This window comes from Myzus persicae, unplaced genomic scaffold (assembly GCF_001856785.1).
Source record: "Myzus persicae strain clone G006 unplaced genomic scaffold, MPER_G0061.0, whole genome shotgun sequence".
NCBI lineage: Eukaryota > Metazoa > Arthropoda > Insecta > Hemiptera > Aphididae > Myzus > Myzus persicae.
In genome coordinates, this window is record NW_019100636.1 from 440,261 (window position 1) to 458,440 (window position 18,180).

At 34.7% G+C, this 18,180-nt stretch overlaps 2 protein-coding genes across 3 annotated transcripts in view; one reads left to right on the forward strand and one right to left on the reverse strand.

Moving 5' to 3' along the window:
* The first annotated feature begins 453 nt into the window (after positions 1 to 453).
* LOC111037954 (monocarboxylate transporter 14-like) overlaps positions 454 to 18,180 on the forward strand; it is a 42,228-nt gene continuing 24,501 nt past the window's right edge. Inside the window, exons 1-2 of one of the 2 annotated variants that reach the window (XM_022320835.1) lie at positions 454 to 838; positions 15,769 to 17,475. In XM_022320835.1, the coding sequence (XP_022176527.1) occupies positions 16,165 to 17,475 (1,311 nt within the window). In that variant the 5' untranslated portion in view covers positions 454 to 838; positions 15,769 to 16,164. The remainder of the gene's footprint in view (positions 839 to 15,768; positions 17,476 to 18,180) is intronic. The other variant, XM_022320843.1, reaches the window with a different exon arrangement.
* LOC111037966 lies at positions 4,842 to 9,949 on the reverse strand. Its single transcript, XM_022320857.1, has 2 exons — positions 8,302 to 9,949; positions 4,842 to 8,117 (listed from the first exon to the last, which is right to left on the reverse strand). Exons 1-2 carry the CDS (start codon positions 8,869 to 8,871, stop codon positions 7,362 to 7,364), a joined length of 1,326 nt encoding a protein of 441 aa, XP_022176549.1. The 5' UTR covers positions 8,872 to 9,949; the 3' UTR covers positions 4,842 to 7,361.

Below are 18,180 nucleotides of genomic sequence, written 5' to 3' on the forward strand. Positions count from 1 at the left end.
TTCAGAGCAGCACACGTTCAAACAACATATGTAGAAAAAATCCTGACAGATAATATTTTAGTTATACCGGTCAGTAATCAGTATGGTGTTGCGACTGTAATTCTTATGTCGCGTCACACTGAGCGTCGCACTTGGGCGAACTGTTATCACTATCCGTGTGATAACGTGCAAGCGATAGCGTCAGTTTTGCTAGTGCATCGCACTGCATAAGATGCAGTGACGGCAACGACGCGACGGCGGGCCGCTGCACTCGTGGTCGGCCGCTATTGTGGCCGCCCGCGTACTTGCCCTAGGCCAAAAAATCTATAGTTATCCCAACCGCGGAGGACGGCGACGGCGGCGGCGGCGACATCGATGACCGCGACCGCTTGGGGCGCTAGCGCCGCCCGACCTCGGTCCACGGTCGGGCGCGGGCGGCGTGTGTATGATCGGCTGCGACGGCGGCGGCATTTTTAGCATCCAGCGGCTCTAGAAACCGCACGGCCGTCGCCGCGTCGCCTGCGCCGCAAAGTCGCGAAATATTTTTCCCTGCATACACGCACGCGTACCCACACACGCACACACACACTCGAACGTGCGCGCGCGCGCGCGATCGGCAATACGTGCATTGGCCATCGTCTCCGACGGATTCGAATTTTATTTATTTTTTTAATTTTTCGTCGCCAAATTTTTTACCCTCACCGGTTTCTACAGGCGTCGGAACCGATCGCCGCCATCCGTACCGGTATTTATATACCGCGGACAACGCAGCCATCGCCGCGAGAGAGCAAAGGACGAGGACGCCACTGATTTAGCGCGCTAAAACAAAGCTGCTACCAGTCGAATCCGTCACACGCCCGTGAGTACGCTCGTATTTTATGTACCTGTACAACTGCAGTGTAGGTACTTTGGCATTTGTAAGCACGCCACTGATCCTGTCACACGCGCCCCTTGCCTACTCTGACGACAGCGGAAGTCGTCCACTTATCACGTCGCGAATGTCGCGGTGAGGACATCGAAATGACGGACTAACCTCCACTCGGTGTTTGCTCCCTAACCGTCACCAACTGCGGTAATCGCTCCGCCGTTCGGTGCGAAAGTAGTGGTTATGTATACCGCGACTCGCAAGAGCTGTTTACACAAAATCGGTTTTCGTCCTCATCCGCACACGTACAACACTTAGTCGGTACATCAATTCACTTCCGCTCGTATATGTCTATTATACCCAACCATCCTCTGCTGACTATTTCCTCCCAGGTGATTTCAAGCGGCGTGCCATACCCACACGAAAATCAATATCCGATGACCTTTCAAACGCGTTTGCCGCGCTCAAAACAATAATACATAACATTATATTCCGGAATATTTATATATTGTGCGATTTAATATTAAAGTATTATATACTTGAGATCGCCCCCAGTCCAACAGGTCGTTCGATCAGCCATCGACACAGTACCCTCCGACGCTGTCGCCGTCCCGAAATTCAGTTTTAAATGTTATGATGTATACCAACAATGTGCTGTCAATTTGTGTATGTGTAGGTACTAGGTACTCTTATTGGATGAATACGTGTACAACGGAATATTATTAAATAATAATTATGCATATGCAGATATTAATATATTGAATGACATGAGCGGACAAGCCCATAACGCGCAATGCATGAAACACAAGAATAATATGATATTACAATAATGTGCTGATTTGTATTGGCGAGTTTGCGTTATTTTTATTTCCAAAAGCCCGTTCGGTATTTCTGTGGCAGGATCGTATATGTATAATTCCGAATTCATATAAAGATCAAACCGCCACATGTTATGATGATATATGAATGTAGGATACCCCTAAATAAGTTCACAGAGGTATATTATTATTTATTATTAAAGTATATACCATTATAGTGGTGTATACCATTCTTATCATTGTTATAGACTCCGCAACAATATTATCTCGAGTATTCACAAACATAACACTTTAATATATTATACTCAATAATGGCCAATTTATAATAACAAGTGAACCCGAATACTCTTATTTATTAATAATTTTAATATAAATATATAAGATATATTACCGATATAATAATATCCGTAATATAGTTGAATTGTGTGTCAAATGTTATTGTGTAAATGGAGTTTATTTTTTGTACCAAAGATTATTATTATTATTATTATACTCGTATATTAGGATAGTGTTATTTTTTATACTGAATGCATACCCTTCGACTGTCTTGATTTTTTACTCAACATTGAACATATTATAAACAAAAACATATTTTTAATAATAAATAATGGTTCGTATTCATAATAATATTATGTGGTTTAGGTACAATTATTAATATCATCGTTATCATTGAAAGGTCATAATCATTATTCAATACTACCTATTAAGTATTATTATACGATATCAATATCGATAAGTGTATTACGAAAAAAAAAATTAAAAAAATATAGGTTACAATTTAACCTAAAAAACGACGCATAGTTATGGGTGTCTTACCATCTTAGATATGCTATTCTATATTTTTACACAATTAAATAATTTTTTTTCGTGTGCTTCTTTCAATTTAATCTGATATTAATTTAGTACTTTTATAAATCAATTACATAGTAACTATTTTCAAATTTTTTCATGCAAAATAACATTTTTATTTACTAGTTGTATAATGTATGTTCTATAAATTGTCTACTATTATCTATTTCTAAGATCATTTTATTCCCAAAAATCAATCTTGTCACACGCAGGCTGTATGAAGTATGTAATTTAACTTTTTTTTATTTTTATAGCTTAACGTGTTAAAAAAAATAATTTATTATTATTGCTGTTAACATATTATATTAACGCTCAAATAGGACGAATATTTATTTAAAATAATAGAAATATTTAATCTATTACTTACTAAAGAATTCGACTATATATATAGTTATACGCACACGGCACATTACATAAAAACTTTACCGATTGTGGCAATTACTAGACGGCTATATCGATTAATATAATTAAACTGCAGTTGTAATAACTTAGAACACCCCTAATAACATTATTATAATATGTGTATTTATAATTATAATTTATTTTCCATATAAATAAACTAAATTGTCATGAATTTATCGTCTAAACAACTACAATTGTATGTAGGTAGCCTTCTTATTTATCATGATTTTGTAATGCGACAAATGGAATAAACGTCATTATCTATTAGTATTGATAGCATTAACTTATTGACACAAATATCATTTAGGTATACCCATATAAATATATTTTAATGTGGGAATTTTAAAGACTAAATATTAAACAATATTGATCATGATTTATGATAGGCTGACATAGCTTTTAAATTGTATTCCCCGTGTAGATATAAGAATTTAAAAAAACTATAATCAATAAATATGTTGAGGTATAATGAAAGTAAATTAATTTAAACTTAAATACGTATGATATTAGAAATATCAGTAAAAATCAGTACAAAAATTAAGTAAAATAAAGCAAACAGACAAATTATAAGTTTTTATAAAGTTAATATTATACATTGGCTTCAATTATGTTCATGTGTTCACATTATAGTCACAACCAAACCAAACACATCTATCTAATTTGACACATATACGTTTATAAACATATTTTTTATTAGATATATTAAAAAAATAAAAACAATAATATACACAGATTAAACATTTAATTAGATTATAATATAAATATAAATATTGCAAACTAACGATGTAAATTAACGTTAAGTAATTTCAAACAATATAATATTATTAAGTACCAGTATTTTAATTAACTGTAGGTAAACAGAATAAACTTAATATCATGTATTTGAGATGAGAATTTTATTAGTTAGATATATTGTTGGCTGACACTCTAGGAGTGATGAATCAGAAAAAAATAACATGTATAAATAATTCACATTAAATCATTCTATGACGAAAAAAAAATAATCTAATTGAATGTGAAAATAATTATTGTTGAATTATTCGAAGGTCACCTCTTCCTAGAGTGATATTAAACAATTGAAATCGTTCAATTAAACGTCCCTAACAGTCAATTAGTTTAAGCTATACATGATTTAAGACTATTTCTACAGGTAAATATTGTGCCATACCTACCTATGTATATTTTAGAATATATGCTTTTCCATATCAACTATGTATGGACTATTAAAAAAATTATAGCTGGTAATATATTAGGTTAGTTTATAGGTTTTCATTTAAAATATAAGACTTAAAACAAAAATATAAATTATATATATATATACTATACAGCAAGAGGCCATGCAATATTTTATATTTAATTGTATTGATTTAAAAGTCACGGTTATTATCGAGCCTTCGTATATAATATAATATATATTCAAATTTGTTGACTCCTATTTAAAACGGCAAGGTATCCCTAAGACTTTATAAATCAAACAAATACTCATAAATCGCTTTCTCCAAATGCATTATTCGTTTGTATATTATATTAAAATATATGTAATTATTAGTTATTCACCTAGGTAATTCTAAATTCTTTATACAATTATATTACAACTAGATGTATAGTTATAAAATTGATTTTTGGATTTATGATATAATCTGTGATACCAAATATTACAATAAAAATAATAGGTGTAATACACGTAAGTGTTTATGCTTAAACATCACATTAGATAGTGAGATTTGTATGGCATCAAACAATTTTTTAACTAATTTAATGAAAACAAAATATATACCAATTGTATCCACATAATGATTATTACTTTTTTGTGAATGTGCCTTTTAATTTTTTCAAATATTTAAAAATGTATTTAAATGAAGATTTCGTGAGTAGAAAAAAATCTACGCTGAACGTATTAAATATTTAAATGGTTTTATTTAATCGTTTTAAGAATATAATGTAATTATTTAAGTACCTTAATTGTGTTATTTATTAATTTTTTGAAACAACAGCGAAAGTATAGGGTCCAGTGATATAAAATATATTAGGTAGGTAAATTAAGCTAAACCACTAAACGTCCATGTCAATTTGATGTTTTGCTTGTTAGTGGTTTTATATGATTTGAACAGACGCCAAAAAAAATTGAAACAACTCGTTTTTGCAGGATTGTTGAAACAAAACGTAGGTGCGCTTATATTATGCATATGATATATATTAATGTAATAATATAGTTGTGAAAATCACTGAAAGACCAGTATTTTTTAGTAGTAATTTATTATTTTACTTACCTGGACGATTTAGACTCAGAGCGAAGACAACATAGGTGTGGCTTTTATTGTGCTTTTGATGTGATATTATGTGCCTTTTCTATTTTTATTTTATTGTTATTTTGGAGTGGTATAAGTTGATGTTTATAGATGATGTATTTTGAAATCATGCGAAATATCAAAGCGACCAGTATGGGTTTAAGTAAATCTTGACCCGCAAGTGTGTTATTATAGTGACAACCACTTTTGGATAAGCTGAGTTGCATTCAGAATCGTTTTTCGTGTACAAAGATTTATCATTGCTTCCAAATGTAAAGTCACCCGACGCGATATCAGCACCTTTCAATCCGGGTGTACGCCTACCTTTACCAAATATGTAAATCGGTAGGTACTTTAACGATCGGAATATCTATTACAGTTTTATATAGAAGCCTGTAGCAGCGAGGGTAAATATATAAAATATTATATTAGGCCGAGACTAATGACGTCAGAGAATGTTCTGAAAACAAATAATATAATATAAACCGATCATTTTCCGTATATATGAAATCTCCATGATGAATGGATAGTTATTTAACAGATTAATATTATCACTGTTATACACTATACGTATACATAGGTATTCTTGGAAAAAAATAATTAAAACGGTTGACCTATTTCGTGCGACGCGTCTCGGATGAGACGTGTTATTATTCCGATATTAAAAACCTTTTACTCCACAATAAGCGTAGAACATTTCGATAAGACGTTTTTTCCATTATATTTTAATTGCGAAAACCACAAGAAATCGTTCCCGGGACATTTCCGTCAGATCGTCTGGACTACAATAAAATTTCATTCTGTTTCGCGTAATATCCTGTCGCATAATATACCTACTAATTTTTCGTAAGAGAGAAAATCGAGTGCCATCAACGATACAAAAAGTGAATTCGATTTAGTATGATTTATGTGACTATAAACAACAATTTTTTACCGATCACAAGTGCTTAATTGACGCTTATTTACATACGTATTATGCGAGTAGAGGTGTTAATTATAGTGTATTCTTAATGTCTAACAAACTCAATAGGTACCAAACTTATGGTCAACCATTCAATGTCGGGCACTCGCTCATGACCGAATTGTGCGATTGCCAATAATTTGACCCGCTACACCACGTCCGATGCAAAATTTTGTTTTCAATGACAATTACCACAATCAAACAAAGATTGTAGAATTTTCTATTTTAATATATTATTATTTATTATATTCCTTAAATAATGATATACAATTTTATTAATATCTATACTACCTAACGTATTTGTCTTTTTTTTCCTAACCACACTTGAACTGTCAAGCAAAATACGACTTCAATGATTTAATACTTATACATTTATAAAATATGTGTAGTGTGTACTTAAAACATTCATTATCATACTTATTTCAGTTCTTGAATTTCAATTAAATATTATAAGTATGCAAAACATGAGATAATATTCCGAGTAAAAAATAATTTTAAAAAGCGACTTTAGTCATTAGTGATAGGTACATGATTAATTTGTGATACACTTAAGTGGAGCATAAAAAAAAAAGTTTGAGAACCTTCAATCTACATATTAGCACAATATAATAGAGGTGATATTATTTTTAGTAGTTGCCTGTTGTATTGAAACTGCCTGTAGATCAGTTTATTGTATTACCTATGCAAATATTATAAATTCAATAAAGTATATTGTTGAATAGTAATTAGGTTGACAACTAATAAGACGATTTTTGACGGTCAGATCAATAATTTGTTATCTAAAAAAGAATTAATGAAATTCCGAAACTATATTTACTAATGCGGTATAAATAATAATAAATGATTAATTTATAATTATTATTATGTATACAATATTAATGGCAATAACTTATTTACTTAAACATCGGTGTTTAAAAAACGTGGTTCAATAACAATAATAACCAACCACAGCCGTAATTGATCCTGGATATCTTACATTGCCTGTGGGATATCTGTTTGGAGTTATAGTCTAGATACTATATTATATAGACAAAAGATGTTAGAAAATATTGACAGATTGTATTGACGATTGGCAAACTCGATGAAATCGATCAAAATATTATTATTTGTAAAGGACATCAGAAAAGAAAAAGAATACTGTGCGGAAAAGAGAAAAACTAAAAACTAAAATTGTATAGTTATTGGAGTCGACGAAAATATCAATCAGTCAGCAGGCACGCGCAACCGTCGGCTTTGGACTGCAACGAGGTAGTCGTGGACACTGAACAGGACGAGGACAGCGTGATCACAGGCTGTATGAGGCTGTAAGCACCCATCGAACCGGTGCTGTTGCGCACGTAGTCGACAAAGTTGCTCCTGAGCACGTAAACGAACCCACCATATCCGGGGGCCACGTGCACCGGGGCCCGGCAGTCTGTGCCTTTGGACACCAGCTTGAAGCCTGTCGGATGAAACGGGCCATAGTTGGCGTCCCACGACCATATCTCGTTCTCGGTGGGCCGCCGGAAGTACATCCGGCTGCCGGTGTCCGTGCCGAGCACCGTGATCCGGTACGGTTTGTGTCCCATCTCGACGACCGCCGGCTGCGCCCCGTCCAACGTACACCGATCGATGTACTCGAGGTCGACGCCGAACACTTTGCAACCGGACATGAACGTGGTGTACAGCCATGTCTGGCCGTTGGCCGTGCTCAGCAGCACCATAAACAATATGTCCCGCTCCGCCGCTTCGTGCCCCTTTGACTTTTGCGGAAAGTCCATGGCCCACTGGGCACCCGTGTCCGTGTTCATCACCAGCACCGTGCTCCGGGCCGCGTCCGACACGAAAGCGTAATGGTTGCGTTCTCCGGTCCGCGAACGGTACGTCACGATGTACTGCAGGCACGACGAGGCCTCACTGCAACCGTCCGCGGTATCAGCCGTCGCTATATTGATCTCGAACGACTTGTACGACGACTGGGACACAAATCAACAAGACGTGACAATGATTATTAAACTTGAAAAAATGCATTAAGACGGGTTTCCACTATAAGTATACACGTCCTGCGCTATAACACTTAACCAACCCATCACAGCAAAGGATTACATTATAGCGAAAGTGTATAATGGAAACCCACCTTTACACGGTCCTGTAACTTACCTTTGGCGGTCCTCGGTGATCCCGATCTTCTTCGATTTCTAGCCTGACCACCTTGGCCGGGGCCAGACGTCTCGGACTGCCGGTCATCGTGTCCACCACGCCCACGTCCAACAGCCACACCACGTCGTTGATGTCTTCCATGCAGAGGTCGACGACGTTAACAAGTGGAGCCGGGGCGTTAGGGTTGGTGCAGGCCGGTGGTGTCCATTTTTCGGCGCGGTGCGCGTCGGGAGCGGAAGGCAGTGGCAGCACATCCGGTTCGACGACAGACCTATCGGAGGCCCCAGCGGTTCGGAACGAACCCAACGTGAACGGGACACCAGACCGGAAGCGTGGGGACACGACTATCACACGCCCGTCTCGCGTCATCTGGAACCGACTGTGGATGACGACTCGTGGGTCGTAAGGACGGTTCCACTCCAGGCTCGAGCCCAACAAGTGGTGGTCGTAACGCCTGTCCGCGATACCCGGCAGGACTGTCATCTGAATCAGCAACAGCAACAGCAACTGCAGAGATGGCCCGAGTCTCACTGCGGCGATGAGTGTACGCCGCATAACATATAAGACCATGGAGCACGCTACTCGATATTTTTCCTCTGCAAGGAAAATCTATGAATCAAAAAATATGTTTTTGTCAATAAGGGACCATGACAACGAAAAGCTCACCAAAAATCTGTCAGAAACATTTTTTATCTTGTATTTAGCCCAAAAACATATTCATCTATGTTACTACTACTACTACTCTGAAAACGAAAAACATACAGCGTAGTGCCATGCAATTTGAAACAGTTGAACGAAAAGAGATCATGATATAAAAACTAAATATAAATAAGCCTGATGTATTAGAATTGTTTGCTCTATCGCTGACTTTAACTTCAGAATAAACTAATATTCGCAAATCCCAAATAAATGCGCACAATCTGGAGCGTAATAGCTAGAGGGTGAACCCAAAAATGAGGTGTTGTAAAAATAATGGTATATTGTAATATATTCGTACATTTAGAGACGGAGCGGTAATTAATAATAATCTCCTTAACGCATTTTTTGTACGAACGATCTGTCGCTTAAGTTCGACGTACAGCAGCTTTATAATGTACAGCCAGATTATCGGTACACATAATATATAATTTATCATCGTCTACGTCGCTTAGTTTATTCGAATTCGAGAGTCGAAAACGCGTGCGTTAATATTCACCCTTCAGACGGCGTGGGTGAAAAAACATAGACTCGAAAAAAATACTCGAATCTGGTCAAAAAAAAAAAAAACCGTAATAACCCGAAAAAAAATCTGTGTGCGTAAATTATTATAGGTATTATGTGCTGAGCGAAAAAGTTTTTCAAAGGATTATCTGTTGACGCCGCGTGATGCAGATAATCCGAACGTTATGAATACAGATGATTTTGTCAACGTTGTACACTAAAAAATATATTTTGCACCATTGTATACGCATTACATATATACTGAGTATTGATATGGTTGATACAATGATAAGTATATTATGATATCATTATAGTGAATTATGCACCCACAACGGTTTGTTTTAATTTCTAAACGAGTTTACGCCTAATCTCTTTTCTCACGGTAAAACAAATATTATATATTATTATTATTATTATAATTTTATTTTTATCAGTTTTGTTTCATGTTATGGTTTTAAATATATTTTGCTTCCTGTGATTGTACTCGTTTCTGTCCGCGGTCTACGGATCATGTATGTATCATTAGAATATTCTGTTCTTTGTATTCTTGACATTTTAATTACTCGGAGTGAGAATATGAAGTCGTTTGACCGTAATATTTACTATTTTCTTAACTGATATTTATACATACATTATATTAATGTAATATTAAATGGATAACAAAAGTAGCATAAAATATTAACCAAATATATCGTTTGGTGAGGGGATTTAAACAACAATGTTCGTATTAGAATATTCGTGGTTTAGGCGTGTACGTATACATTTTCGGAACAAAAATTACCAAAGATTATCATGCAATGAAATACCCGAGAATATTTGACATCGCCGTGTATAACGATTTGTTTTATTTTTTTTTTTTTTAGTAAAACTGATTTTATGATATCGTGGTTCATGTTGTTGCGCGGTGATGTACTTTGTACATGTGCACATATATCTGCCTGCTTTAATCGGGACGAAAGGTGATTTACCAAAGGTCCACAAGCGGTTTATACCGCACAGGAATAAATAACATGACGATAACGGTATTGATTTATACTTGAGCGGGGGAAGTGGACCTTTTTTGTCGATGTCGATTTTGCCATTTCGACGCTGCCAATTCGGCGACGCCAATGTTTGAGCGGTGCAGTGCGTGTTTCGGCGTTAAGTACCTAATGCAAAGCAATTTATTTTCAGTAACCCACACGTCATACGTCATTTATCTGACGAAAATGTCAGAGAAAAATGTGTCGGGAACTTGGGAATCAATTATTTACAATATAAAATATGTACATTAATATATATATAATATGTCTGTAAAGAATGAAATTCCAATATTTCCCAAAGGTATGCGAAATAGTCTTTGAAATAAATTCGTATCACAGTCACAATAAAATGTGTCAAAGTTATAATATTATAATCGTAATCTCGTTCTCTTGGGAATAATCTCTAATGAAAACGGATAGATAGGCAAAGTGGATTGCCGATTATAGACTGTGGACCAAAATAGTACTTATGCGTTCATCAAGGATTACCGATAATAGAACTATTATGTATAGTATATAACTATGATTTGTGACTAAAGGCTATGCATATTGTAATTATTCATTTGTATAAGGATATCCAGACATATATAATTATAGACATCTATTCCATAATATTTTCAAAAAAAGTTATTTCAATGAACGCCTTGATGCTCGGGTGGTGTTTATACCTTATTTTTTCAATTTATATATTATATAGGTTAGTTGGTATGGGGTGGCGCACACAAGAATTTAGTTTTGGCTCACAGAAATTGAATATTATTATTTTTATTACAACGGTTGCCGTATGTTACAGATTATATTACTATTATAATAAATTAGTAAAAACATGACATGCCAATTTTTTTTACAAATACATAAAAAAAATTTAATCAAATACTTGTGGATACAATTAAAATTTACAATGATTACATTTATGATTTCCTTTCTAAATTTTGGACGTATTTTTTATGTATAAAACTAAAAACGCATAAAGAACTAACCTGACCGATCTATTGGATTTACTCCGGATAATAGGCATTCGTTGAGTTTTTCGTCTGTCTTTTTTGGCTGTACATAAAAAATATGCTCTGAATTAAGAAATGGAAAATCATAAATAGTCAAACATTGTAATTGAGTAAGTATTATATTATATTTCAACCGAAGCAAAACAGAAAACGATAGAAAGGTAGATTATAATATTAACCCGGGCGAAGTATAGCTAGTTAATAATTATATATTTATTCCGATTTCATCCAACAAAAAAGGGTCATCTATGGTTTTTTGGCGATATAAAGTATACTCTATATCGTCAAAAACTTTTAGATACGAGGGAAACAATAAAATGTGACGTTAAAAGCAATATTTTACGATTTATGTCTTCTATAATCCGTCAAATCTTTTGTGTCCGACTAGCAATAATTCACATCTCACGTCATAATATCGGTTTTCATCAATATTATTTCTGTTGTACGATGTATTGAATTCATGCCTTTTTTCCTGGTAATTTGGGGACTAGTAACATGAATGATTATGAGTATGGATAGTATGAGTATGTTATTATTATGCATGGAACGTAGGTATTTAATTTATTAGGGCGTACTCCAGGACAGACCTACCTATATTTTATTTCTAGGTAATAATACTACAGGAAAGTCAATCACATTGAAGCCAATATTAATGTAATGTTCGATCAAGTTTTTTTTATCATTACATTATAAATTATAATATACATAATTATTAAAATCGTCTATGGTGGTATATAGTCATATTATACCACTTTATACCACTCGTTACTAAGTACGCCAATAATAAACATATAATAAACTTTGTACTTGTAGATGTTTTATTGCATTATAAGTTATGTAACATACGCACATATATTATATGCCTATATAATAGTATTATCATTAGTAAGCGCCTTGGTTTACTAATTTAATCACTTATTAGAATAATCAACAATTAAAATAATAATTTATGGCATTTAAATTTAAATAATTGTTATTAGGCAACGGAACGTTGATATAAATATTTATACTTTATATGTTATGTGCATAGCATTATTTTCATAACCTATACATGCAACTTAAACGTATTGATTACAGACACAAATACAACATGTGTTATGACGGAGGTGTATTATTTAAAATAATGCGAAACGGTACATTTTAGCCACATTCAAATTATTCGCATATTCAATAATTATTATTAATTTCAATTTCGTACTAAACTATTAAATAATTATAAATATGGGCAAATGGAAACTCGATAAGTCGATAACTGTGTGTACATAGCATGGATATTTATTTTTATTATTGTGATTTAAAAAGGAACATGTACACTAAAATCGTAAAATGTGCTACTCGTCTTAGTCAAAACGAATGCATTTTCTAGATAGTTATAGATGAATTATGAATTCCATTAAAATATAATTAAATACTTAAAGACATCACTGTTTTGGTTAAATAAATTGTTATCACAATTTATTATTAAACTCTCGGCGGCATGTGCCACTGGGCGAATAAGGTTAAATTACAATTTTAGTGTAATAAAAACTATATTAATGATACTGTTTGTATGTTTTATAACAAGAGATAAATGAATTAATATTAAATATTTTTAATTTGGTTTTGTAGTTGGGCGGCGTTTATGAATTTGATAGTAGTGGAGATTGATTGAGGATGTTCTGTATTTCGGAGGGTGAATCTGGAAGGTTTCAGTAATAAACAACATTATAGTGACGCTAAAGTCATTTTTAACTTCTAAAGAGTAGGTCATCGCTTTTATATGAGTTAGCCTATTATGGGGAGGAGGAACGGAACATAGAGGCTCATCCTGTATTCCTGTGTGATGTAGAATTGTTATCATTAAAGTGATTAATACGTTCTTTATTGCTTTCGATTAAATATTTATGTTTTCGGTAACCAGGTATAATGGTTAATAGTTATACTCATCCACTTACTGTGGATTGTATGGAATTTTTTTATTGTTTAGTATAATTGTAACTCTCGAAAAATTACTATAGGTACGTGTACCATATTTTTTGGAAGCATAATAATTAAAACCCAGGAAGGGTCAACAATAACCATAGTCTTTAGTAGGTACTAACATTATTAATAATTTGTAAATATTATATATTACGTATAATATCAATTATTTATTTTTCCTATCTATATTCATAATTTATGGTTGTAAATTGGGTGTAGTTAGTTATTAATTATTGTTATCACATATTGTACAGTAGGTACCTACTTGTTATTGCTCGTTAAAAATGTTCGTATTATTTCATATCAAATAACTGAAAACAAATTGGTTATCACCGATTGTGATCTATTTTAATGTGCTTTTTCGAATAATTATATCAAATAATAATTATCTAAATAACAACTTAACGTAGTTAATCATGTAGGTACATTGGTACCTACAATTTAAGTAGGTATTTAAATATTACCTATTTATAATTACGTATACCTATTACTATGATGCGAATTATACACGGTGCAAGATAACCTGGTATAATAATATATTAGATGACTTTAATCAAGTCGAAAATTCATCAATATTTGTTGTTTTAATAAGCGCCACTATTATATTCATTATACAAGATATATATAATAATGTGTTCGTTAAAATCACTAGGTAAGGTTCGAACTTCGAAGTTGAACTTTAAATAGTAAAAAAAAAAATAGTTACAAATAAACAGCAGTATTGTTGCGGGTAACGATTATTTAAAATAATACACGCATAACGACGTTTATGTTTAAGATTATGTATTTATAGAAATGTAAAGAAACCTAATAGGTGTGCAATATTTTGAAAATAAATAAATAAATAACATTTAACCTTCAGCATATGTTTTTCGGACAAACGCACTTATTCATTATTTGTATTTATTTAATCTTACACAACACGGTGTTTATAAATTGTATGATAAAATAAAAAATTGTTATTCCTATTTTCGTTAGTAATTTTGGCGCAACTAAAATCTGATTTTAAGGTTAACCGGTTATAGTCTACCTACAAGCAGAAGACACGCGTTGCATTGGATGCAAATATTATAATTTATATAAGTATACAAGTATATAATATCTTATATATAAAAATATATATCATATAAAATAGACGTGATAAATTAACTGTGAATGCTGTCACATAAGACTTGTAATTGTAAAATGTTAAAATATCATCGTTCCCGGTGACTTGGAAATTACAAATTTTACCTATCTTAGGTACCTAAGATAATTATGTTTTGATTTCCGAGTACTATAACATATTATATAGGTGTTAGTTGTATCCCAAAAATATTCATAGTAGTTGCCTCGTTTAAATAATTAAGTAGGTAGAGCTTCATAAAATTAGGTAAAGAAGGTATTAGGTATACCATACAAATATATGAATTCATTAACGTACACAATAAAATGTCGTGTTATAGAAATTATATTATTATTTAATGTGACTTCTTTAAAATCAAATAAAGTTTACCTACGGTAATACTACTTAAGTGTATAAATAATAAATATATTATATAAATATTTTAAACTTCGTGGGAGGGTTTTGGTAGCAAATTAAATTTAGTTTATACTTTATACTATCAAGGGGACAAAAATAATCAAATTCTAAGTACTTTATAAAATAATTTGTAAAAATAAAAATAATACATAAATACAGACAACTGGGAATTTGTATGCAAAACCAGTTTTAGACAAAATTGATTGTTTTTTTTTGCTGTAATTCAATGTCGATAAAAAATGAACATGATATAAATTATAAATTTAAAATTATTTCGTCGTAGTGTAAAACACTTCAAAATTGAATTGATGGATCTTAAAAAGTTGTTGTTATAGCGATTTAAAATTATAGAAATATATTGAGACAATTTTTTTTTATGGAAATTTGAAGTTCAAACTGGATTCTTAAATGAAAAATAATATTTTTTATTTCAACGGCTCTAGTTATTTTGTAGTAATTCAAAATATATTATTCGCATACGCTTCGAACTTTTTGCCATTACGTAAAATTTCATTATTATATTATGCACACCATGGCGATTTCTAAATATTTAGATTAATTTTTAGTCTTTCATAACACCTATATACACCGAAATAGATATAATACCCTTCGAGGTCTTATTGTAATATCATTTAACATTTTCATGTATATATTTTTAGCTTTCATTAAATATATCAACCCGACAACCCATACCTTTAAGTTGAATGTTTAAACAGTAAACACTTGAAAATAATGAAACATTTTTGTTTTTGTTTTCCAGAATGCGTCGGTGGAGTCTGTAGAGCACGATCGCCCGATAATAAACAATAAACAGACTTCTAGTTTGCCCAATTTTCGGTAAAAAGCCGGTTATTGATGAACCACGTTGGGACGGCAACCACAACACTTTCTACTGTGTGGACCTATACCGTGACGACATGCAACTGGCCAACGGGTAGGAACTGGTTGCGAGTAACCGACGTTGAAGTGATATCGCCACGGCTACTAACTGCCACCACTGAGTAATCGGATTGCGCTATTTTAGTATTTTACCACGATGGAACGCAACAGATTATTTCTGGAGCCACGGTTGTAGCCGGACTCGTAGAACTACGACAACGACCACGACCACCACTCGCACTAGTCGAATCGCGACCCAATCGTCTCTTGTGGATTTATGGAAGCGGACGACGATGGACGCGACCCGGCGGCGGTGGCGAAGGCGGAGACGGAGGCGGCGGCGACGACTGCGACCGGAAACGACGACGACGACGATGACCGCGCAACTTCCGGTGGCGGCGAAGAGTACGACGATTATCTGGATGACTTTCTCAGAAAGCTGTGCCGGGAACGGGTGACCGCTGGCGACCAGCTTCAACAGCTGCCATGCACTGTTAAGCGAGTGTCGGTCCAGGTGGAGTCCGTGCCGTATGGTGGTGTCCGTTACGGGGGGGTCGATGAGGTGGACAACAACGAAGCTGACGCGGAAGACGACGACGATGGCGCGTCTACGGCAACGATGACTCGTAAGCCCAAAATACCAGACGGTGGCTGGGGATGGATGGTGGTGTTTGCTTCACTAATGATCTGCTTGATCTCGGATGGCATCAGCTTCTCGTTCGGATTACTATACATCGAGTTCCTCAAAGAGTTCCAGGAGAGCAAGTCCAAGACGGCGTGGATCGGTAGCCTGTTTATGGCCGTGCCGCTGATCCTGGGCCCGGTGGGAAGCGCACTGGTCGACAAGTTTGGGTGCCGGAAGATGACCATCCTGGGAGGTGTAATATCCGGCCTGGGGTTCATCATCTCGTCGTTTGCCGACTCCATCGAAATGGTGTTCTTCACTTTCGGATTTCTGTCCGGGTTAGGCCTGTGCCTATGCTACGTGACAGCCGTTGTCAGCATCGCATACTGGTTTGACAAGAAGCGCACACTGGCCACTGGGCTGGGGGCTTGTGGCACCGGGATCGGCACTTTTCTATATGCGCCGATGACCCAGTACTCGATCGAAGAGTACGGCTGGCGGGGCACCGTACTACTGCTGGCCGGTACGTTTTTCAACTTTTGCGTTTGTGGTGCTTTGATGCGAGACCCCGATTGGCTGATCGCCGAACAGAAGAAACCCGCGGTCACTAGTGGACACCCAGTAGCCGTCACCTCCAAACCGTGGACTGACACCGAGGAGTCCATCGTCGACCACTGTCCTGTGGTAGCCGTCGAGAACGAAACAACCGCTCCGTCCAACGGGCGGGCTACGGAATTCGATCTGATCGCGTCTGAACCGGATGTAGACGCACTTATGCAGTATCCAAGAGTCGAGCAATACAGACGCATGGTGAAAGAAGCTCAGTGCGCCGAATACAGGCTGACCGGCGTCACCACCACCGTCCGCAGTCCAATGACCGACGGTGTGCGCCGGCTACCCGACGACAACGCTTGCTTCCGGTCGGTCATCAACTTGCCCACATACCTCAAGCACAACGAAAAAGTGAGTTTATTAATTGTTTAATGATCCCTCCATATCTACACCTCACAAATGTTACGTATCCGTCTGAAAAAACGCATTTGGGTTGAACTCGGATTTTAAATCTCAAGTTTCTGATAAATTGTATTCACTATAAACGTTTTCAGTAACCACATGCACCTAATTGGAAATAATTCGTAGTATTCTAGTATACATACTATAGTGTACGGCATTAAGAATGGTGTAAGTTGAAGAAGATCATTTTGACAGTAAGCTTTATGTCGTTAAAATTAATAAGCTCTTAAGTATATTGTATTATACATACTTTAAAGAATAAATCCCTTCTTATTTTGAGTAAAAACCGCATTTAAAATTATACAGACAGATCGATATTTTATAATGAAAAACATACTCGGTAAATAGGTCGTATAGTGTTGTACATTCGTCGTCATGTTAGTTATGACGTACATAATCTTTTATTCGCATTAATTTAATGTGTACAATTGTTCCGGCTATTGACATATTATATTATTATATTATCAACAAAACAATTAAAAATATAATCATTGAAAAAAAAACAATTGGAATTAGTAGGTATTAAACTATCAGGTTGGTGATGAATTATATTGTTTAGAATATTTATAAAGCAACTGCAGATGTTTTCATCTGTTGTGATTTTCTTACGTCTATATAGTATTATACCAGTAGACATGTTATACGAATCAGAGC